General features: G+C 37.8%; 1 protein-coding gene across 1 annotated transcript; it reads left to right on the forward strand.

Annotated features, from left to right (window-relative positions):
* Positions 1–1,109: 1,109 nt before the first annotated feature.
* LOC117479165 (E3 ubiquitin-protein ligase TRIM21-like) lies at positions 1,110–5,924 on the forward strand. The gene is made up of 2 exons (XM_034126167.1): positions 1,110–1,214; positions 3,820–5,924. Exon 2 carries the CDS (start codon positions 3,826–3,828, stop codon positions 5,461–5,463), a length of 1,638 nt encoding a protein of 545 aa, XP_033982058.1. The 5' UTR covers positions 1,110–1,214; positions 3,820–3,825; the 3' UTR covers positions 5,464–5,924.
* The last annotated feature ends 2,138 nt before the right edge of the window (positions 5,925–8,062 follow it).

Raw genomic sequence — 8,062 nt, forward strand, 5'->3', positions numbered from 1 at the left:
CATTTCAAGGCAGAAGTGCAAAATTGCATTGATAATGACGTGTAATGACGTCTACATGTCATACAAATTGTCAACTAGGTTACCTGTCAACTAAGTTACTACAGTTATTACAGTACTGGGTAACTCAGTTGACAGGTAACTTAGTTGACAATTTCCCTATTTTGACCCATCATTTCAATGGTAGGCCTTGCCTGGATGAACACATGTCATTTTCTTGAACAGGTTAACATCACATTTGAACATATAATTGAATTAAAATCATTAAACAATTGTAAACCATAACAATGTACGTAACATTGTTGATGGTCAATTAATATACTCATTGACAATGTGCTATTATACATAAAATATTGTAAAAAATTAGAGGACAATCACCACAGTGTGTTCAAAATGTCTGCCAAAGAGGAACATGGCATCATGTGATGCTGGTGACATGGTATTGGGACAAACCATTTTTGAGTTAAAGGGTGGAGTTCTGTTAGTAACATAGTTGACAGAACTTTTGCGGACATTCATATATTAAGATATTTAAATTATTTAAAGGAGGAAATCAATTAAAAATATGTTATTATTCTTTAGTATTTAGACTTTTGAAATAAAGTTTTATTTACTTTAATGGTTTTTATTCATTATTTTGAAACCAAGACACCCTCAACTGAAAAACGGACATAGCAAAAACTGACAATTTAAGAACATCATGACACATTTCAAGCTAAATAAAGCATAGGATGCACATAATGTTTGTGTGATATTATAACATGCTTTCCAATAATAGGCAAAATATGATATTTTTGAAGAAAATAGTTAGAATAATTATAATTATCATCAATGGACATGGAATGTACCCTAAATTGTAGAATCACTCAGCTATAAATCTCCAGATGTGTAAAGAGATGTCCTTTATGTATTGAGAACATATTCCTACTCATGCTCAATACACTATTTGAAAAGCCTCTTGGATCAGCTGTAAAATGCATCGTCACAAAGTTAAATAACAAGCCTCAATAGTTCTTCTTTCACTTCCTCTTTGCAAACTGCCACTGAGGTGGAACCACACTGTAAGAGAAGAGTTTCCATTTCCCAGAAATCAAAGCTGAAGTTTGTCTGAGCGACAGCAGAGCAGCAACCGAGACAAGTCTCTGTTTCTCTGAAGAAACACTCAACTGAATCCAGCAGCTTTTTATCAACAACACAGCAGGACTCTGCAAACACTGGTGAGTACACTACAGACACATCACTTACTAAATATTTAGTCAAAGTTGGATTAAAATCAGAATCTGACTGTATTACATCCATTTTACCATATAAAGAATATTATATAAATGTGTCAGTTAAGATAAAAACCTCAACATTTACATTAGCAACAGCCAACAATACAACTGCAATGTAAACTCTGGTTAAGTTAGGTTAGAGAGCATACAGTCAAAGCTAGCATTAGCTTATACTTATTTTCATATTTCCTGTATTTGAAAACATCTTTATAATTGACTTTATTAAACAAAGTAGAACCTAAATATTAGATTTGTTCTGGACTGTCCAAAGCAAGGGATCTGGTGTTGTGTTACAAATGTTGCTTATAAAAAGGCATGACAATTAGATATTTCATTTTATATAATTTGTACACACTGTGGTACGTAGCCTTGAGCTTTGAACCTGTTTCTGTAGTAACTGCTGTCTGCCTTTTGAAGCTGATAACGTTTACTGTTTTTTACTAGTATTAACTTCAGTGATGCTCAGCAGGAGGTTTCACTCCTCTGTTCAACAACGTGTTTAGTGTCACTACCCGATCTGCAGCCCTGCCCTATCTGCAGTGCGCATGTGCGAGATGGTCCGCCATATTTGACAACTACATACGGCAACTCTAATAGGACACTTGACACAGTGGCTTTTGGCAAAGCAGAAAAAGAACCGAGAGAGATGAGTTATTGTTATTACAACGTGACTTCACTATTATTTAACAACTCTTTTTATTGGGTTCTTTTATTTGGGGTTAAGTACATTGTCAGAATAAGTGAGAAATGGATTTAACTTCTGTTAGACAACTATCATACTGAATAAATATTTACTGTGAATGTATGCTAAAATGTATAGCATATAGCTGTCTAACAGAAGTTAAATCCATTTCTCACTTATTCTGACAATGTACTTAAGCCCAAATAAAAGAACCCAATAAAAAGAGTTTTAAATAATAGTGATGTCACATTGTAATAACAATAACTCATCTCTCTCGGTTTTCTGAGTTTTCTTTGTGTGCTTTGCCAAATGCCACTGTGTCAAGTGTCCTAGTTGGGTTGCCGTACAGAGTTGTGCAATATGGCGGACCATCTCGCACATGCGCACTGCAGATAGGGCAGGGCGGCAGATCGGGTAGTGACATTTAGATTAGATTAGATCAGATTACTCTATAGAGTGGCGAAGTCCCTCCCCTTCCGGTGGACCTCCATGGGACCTTATTTCGGAAAAATTATGTATTGAAGTCAATGGAGAGAGAAAGATTATCTTTCGATCCCGTTTGAATTGTGCCACGAATTACACATATGATGTTTTTCAATTTAAAAGATAATTTTGCAAGTCAAAAAAAAAAACACATTTGTTTGTGTGAAACGCTCAATGAACTACATCTCTGGTCTCACAGAACGATTGACTACCCTCACTATCACCGTTTAACATTTTGGGTTACTTCATGTTACTTCATGTTAAGGCTAATAAAAATGACAAGGCTGTAATGCTAACTAACGTGCTAGCTACTAGCTAGCTTGATCCAGACACTGCTGGTCCTTTCATCAGACGGGAAGCGAAAGAACGAGCAAGACCCATTGCTGGAATGAACAACCTGGTACTAAGCACACAGGCATCTTGTTAAAGTTATCTTATCTTAGCCAGCGCCATATAGATAGATTATATCTATATGGCGCTGATTTTAGCTATCTCTTAGTGGAGGAAAACAATTGTGACATCACTTACGCGACTCTGGGATTTGTAGTCTTTCTAGTTACGTATTTTTCATAGTCTTATATTTCAACAGTTTTACGACAAACTGTGACTTTTTTGACATGGAAATAATTTTTTAAGATTGACAAACATCATATGTGTAATTCATGGCACAATTCAAACGGGATCGAAAGATACGTTTTCTCTCTCCATTGACTTCAATACATTATTTTTCCGAAATAAGGTCCCATGGGGCGGAAGTAGATGGGCGTGACTTCGCCACTCTATTGTCATTACAAAATGCAAGCACAGTGTAACAAAATTAAGGACGGTCCAACCAGAGTGCAAAACAGTCAGTTATATACACAATTATCAGAAGTATGTACAAAATAAATGATACAAAAATAAAGGTAAATAGATGGGAAATGTATAAATAAGAATAAATACACAGATAATAATAAATACAGTGAATACAGTACTGTATATAAAACAGTAATGGACAAGGATGATTGCGCTTCAGCACAGCACACGACAACAACAACTAGTATTAACTTCAGTGATGCTCAGCAGGAGGTTTCACTCCTCTGTTCAACAATGGCAAAATCCCCCAACAGTATTAGAGCTAACACATTGTGTTTCTTAGAGTTTAAACTGAATGCTGCTATGATTTTCCAGATGTATTTATAATATTAACAAACAGAGAGATTTCTTTAACATTTAACAATAACAGTGTACTGCAAATTTGAGCAATCTTTCACCCTCCACATAATCATGATACATCAGCAGAGTTCAGTATCACCATCTATTTGACTTATAGCAAACAGATACAAGAGATTAAATCATATATACATTACAGTTTTTGTTTTTTTTCACACGTTCTGTCCACAGAGAGACATGTCTGCTGCCAGCTGTCTGCTGACTAAAGATCAGTTTCTGTGCTCCATCTGTCTGGATGTGTTCACTGATCCAGTCAGCACACCATGTGGACACAACTTCTGTAAAGCCTGCATCACTCAACACTGGGATACTAAAGTCCCCTATCAGTGTCCTAACTGTAAAAAGTTATTCCACACAAGACCTGAGCTGCTGGTCAACACTTTCATCTCTGAGATGGCTGCTCAGTTCAGACAGTCAGCTCAACAGAAAGCCAGCAGCAGCAGCTCAGAGCAACACGTTTTCAAACCAGCAGAAGTTCCCTGTGACGTCTGCACTGGAACCAGACTGAAGGCCCTGAAGTCCTGCCTGGTGTGTCTGGAGTCCTACTGTGAGACTCACCTGGAGCCTCACCTGACAAGGCCAGGCCTGAAGAAACATCAGCTGATCGACCCTGTGGAGAACCTGGAAGGCAGGATGTGTGTGAAGCACGATAAACTGCTGGAGCTGTTCTGTAAGACCGACCAGGTGTGTGTCTGCATGCTCTGCACCTATTCAGACCACAAGACACATGATGTTGTTCCTCTGAAAGAAGAATATGAAGGAAAGAAGGCTGAGCTGGGGAAGACAGAGGCTGAAATTCAGCAGATGATCCAGAAGAGACAACTGAAGATCCAGGAGATGAATGGCTCAGTGGAGCTCAGTAAGGAAGGAGCAGACAGAGAGATAGCAGATGGTGTTCAGGTCTTCACCGCTCTGAAGGAGTCTGTTGAGAGAAGCCAGGCCGAGCTCATCGACACCATCAAAGAGAAGCAGAGAGAGACAGAGGAACAGGCTGAAGGCTTCATCAAAGAGCTGGAACAGGAAATCTCTGAGCTGAAGAAGAGAAGCTCTGAGGTGGAGCAGCTGTCACGCTCTGAAGACCAGCTCCACCTCCTCCAAAGCTTCACGTCCCTGAACGCTGCTCCACCCACCAAGAACTGGACAGAAGTCAGGGTCCGTCCACCTTCATATGAGGGGACTGTGGTGAGAGCTGTGACTCAGCTGGAGGAGACGCTCAGTAAACAGATGAAGAAGCTGCTTGAGCTGAAGAGGGTCCAGCAGTATGAGGTGGAGGTGACTCTTGATCCTGATACAGCACATCCTGACCTCATCCTGTCTGATGATGGAAAACAAGTTAAACATAGAGATGTGAGGAAGAATCTCCCAGACAATCCAGAGAGATTTGATACTTGTGCTAATGTCTTAGCAAAGCAGAGTTTCTCTTCAGGAAGATTTTATTACGAGGTTCAGGTTAAAGGGAAGACTGACTGGACTCTAGGAGTGGTCAGAGAGTCGATCAACAGGAAGGGAAGCATCACAGCGTCTCCTCAGAAAGGTTACTGGACGATATGGTTGAGGAATGAAAATGAGTACAAAGCTCTTGCTGGTCCTTCAGTCCGTCTCTCTCTGAAGTCTCAGCCTGAGAAGGTGGGGGTGTTTGTGGATTATGAGGAGGGTCTGGTCTCCTTTTATGATGTTGATGCTGCAGCTCTGATCTACTCCTTCACTGGCTGCTGCTTCAAAGAGAAACTCTACCCATTCTTTGGTCCCTGTCTTAATGATGGTGGTAAAAACTCTGCCCCTCTGATCATCTCTCCTGTCAATCACACTGAGTAGAACAACATTTGATTTTCTACAGAAAGATTCACTCTCACTAAATGTAATACATGTGTTCAGAATTGTGTGTTCAAAAAGTGTTTCGTACTTGCAAATATAACTAGTGGAAGTAATGCACTCCTTTTTTATTAGTAAAATACTGTATAGACATATATATTTTTTATAATTTTCAATTGAGGGGAAAATGATGGGTCTCTGGTGTGTTTTAAAGGGGAAGTTCAGGATTGATTATTGAATGACAGTATATTGGTACAAAATGTATTGACAGTTACTTGGAGAATCAACAATACCTGATCATTAAACATTAGGTTGCAGTGGTTTAACAAACCAGGGAAATGAAAATGTTACATCTCAGCTGTCTGTTGTGTTATGTTAATTGTATTTCGTCCACCTCTCTGCACACTGCTTGTAAAGTTTGAACAAAGCCTCAATGGATTAAAAAAAAGGAACAAAGAATGTTATTTGTTGTGTTTTTTTAAATGTACTTACTGAAGTACAGTTTTCAATAGTTCTCAACTTAGGGAAAGTAGCTTAAAAAAATGTACTTAACTATTTCCATTTCTACTTAACTACATTTGTCTGATAGATTTGGTTCTTCTGAAGCTTTATAAACTATTTAAAACCCTCTTGGATCAGCTGATCATAGATATTAAGATTGCTGTATATGTTTGTTAGAAATAAGGCCATCAACTGGTTAGTTTAGCTTAGCATAAAGACTGGAAACAGAGGAAGACAAAGCCAGCCTGTCCAAAGGTAACAAAGTCCACCTATCAGCAGCTCTGAATCCAGTTTGTTTAATCCATACCAAATCAGAGGAGTGAAAACATCAATAAGACGTTTAACAGGGGATTATGGGTCGGGCTATTTCTTGACTGGGACCAAAACAAGTTGCCAAATTGTTTTTACATTTCACTTTTCGTACAGAGATATATTAAGTACACTTAAATGTGTATTTTGTCACTCACTATGTCCCCCCTTTTCCTAGTATATATGCTAAACTAAGCTAATCTAAGTGTCTGATGGCTGCAGCCTGTGTCAGTAAGAGCGGTCTGACTGGTTGGACTGCTTCTAATGATTATGATCTCATTCTTCACCTTGAACACACTCCAGCACTGCCTGTACAGGTGAGACTAACTGACTGCAAACGTCCCGTCTGACTGGGAGATAAATAAAGGGTTTTTTAAATATCAAAATTGCATGAAATATGCTTGTAAAGTCTATTTTATTAATGCCCTGTTTAGAAGATGGAGCTTATCATTTGAAATGTCATTATTTTTAAAGAGGTGGATGGTGAATAATATTACAATTAAAAATGTTTCACTCACATCATGACTTCGTTTTTTATTACAGTACACGTTTTCTGAAATGTTATCTTTAAATATACTACCGCATACAGAAACAGCACAGAAATGTGTGCACTGGTTAAAACCAGGATCACATTCTTGTTTTATTGTCGACTTATTAGAGTCAAAGGTTTTTACAGAGGGGAGTTTTGATATGGGTTTGTACCACGACATAAATCCAGAAAAACTGTCAGCAGCCTTTAAGAAAAATCTATTCTCCACATGTTTTTTAGGGAAACAGATGTTATAATCCTTAACGCAATCATCAATAATCAGTCTATAAATCTGGCTATTGATGATATATGAACAAACCACTCAGAGTACAGATGGGAGTGAAACCAATTTGGGGAAAAAAAGGCCTTGTATTGTGAATTTACATTTTGCAGTACACAGGTAATTAAGTTAAAAAAAATAGTAACTAATTCATATTACCACTTTTTGTATTAGATTCTAATTTAATCTGGCATTATTTAATGATAACATACTAAGGAATCAAAATAGCCCAACCTTTCAAAACTGTCAACCAATGGTGACATACTGTACCTTCACCTGTTAGCGACACAATGCTTGAATAGCACGTTCTCTAATAGGGAGTTGGCTCAAGGAATAAGAGGTTAAAATAAGGGCAGTGTCTGCAAGATTCAATACAACCTGTCTGCACTGAGTAAACTAAAATATGCTATGAGACAGTGAACAAATCTGCAATCTCATAGTACGTCCCAACACACAGAATATGTCTAAGAATACTTCAGTTGTACTGTGTGAATGAGGTCAAAGGTTATATTTCAATGTGTGCTCATTGAATTATACTGGAAGTAGTGTATCAGGTTGTTTCTGTGCTGAATGACAAACTAATTGACTAAACAACTGAGTATTTGCACTTGTGAGGGATCTTAAAGTCTGTTGATAGATGCCTTACTGACTTTGACCTTTAAAAAACGAGAGCACAAATAAACCTCTCTGACATTTGAAGTAAAAAGATATGATTCTACACTGTATTGAAGTAAACATGTATTATTTTGAATTGTATTTTAGTGAACATGTATCGTTTGAACTGTTTTATGTAATCACAACTCACTGACTTAGAGATTCTGTGTGTCACACACCAACATCGCTTCTTATCATCCCTAAAAGCCAGATGCTGTTTTTAAGTCGTTAAAGACATCGTTAAATAGGTGAAGAACGCATGGGAAGGGAATGTGGTGTAGATAAGGTGGAGATAAACGTTGACTTTTGACCTGGTGAAATTTAGGATC

This window comes from Trematomus bernacchii, unplaced genomic scaffold (assembly GCF_902827165.1).
Source record: "Trematomus bernacchii unplaced genomic scaffold, fTreBer1.1, whole genome shotgun sequence".
In the NCBI taxonomy this organism is placed as follows: Eukaryota; Metazoa; Chordata; class Actinopteri; order Perciformes; family Nototheniidae; genus Trematomus; species Trematomus bernacchii.

What these genes read in the sequence shown, in the direction of transcription:
- LOC117479165 (XM_034126167.1), top strand. Translation starts at nt 3,826, where the DNA reads ATGTCTGCTGCCAGCTGTCTGCTGACTAAAGATCAGTTTCTGTGCTCC.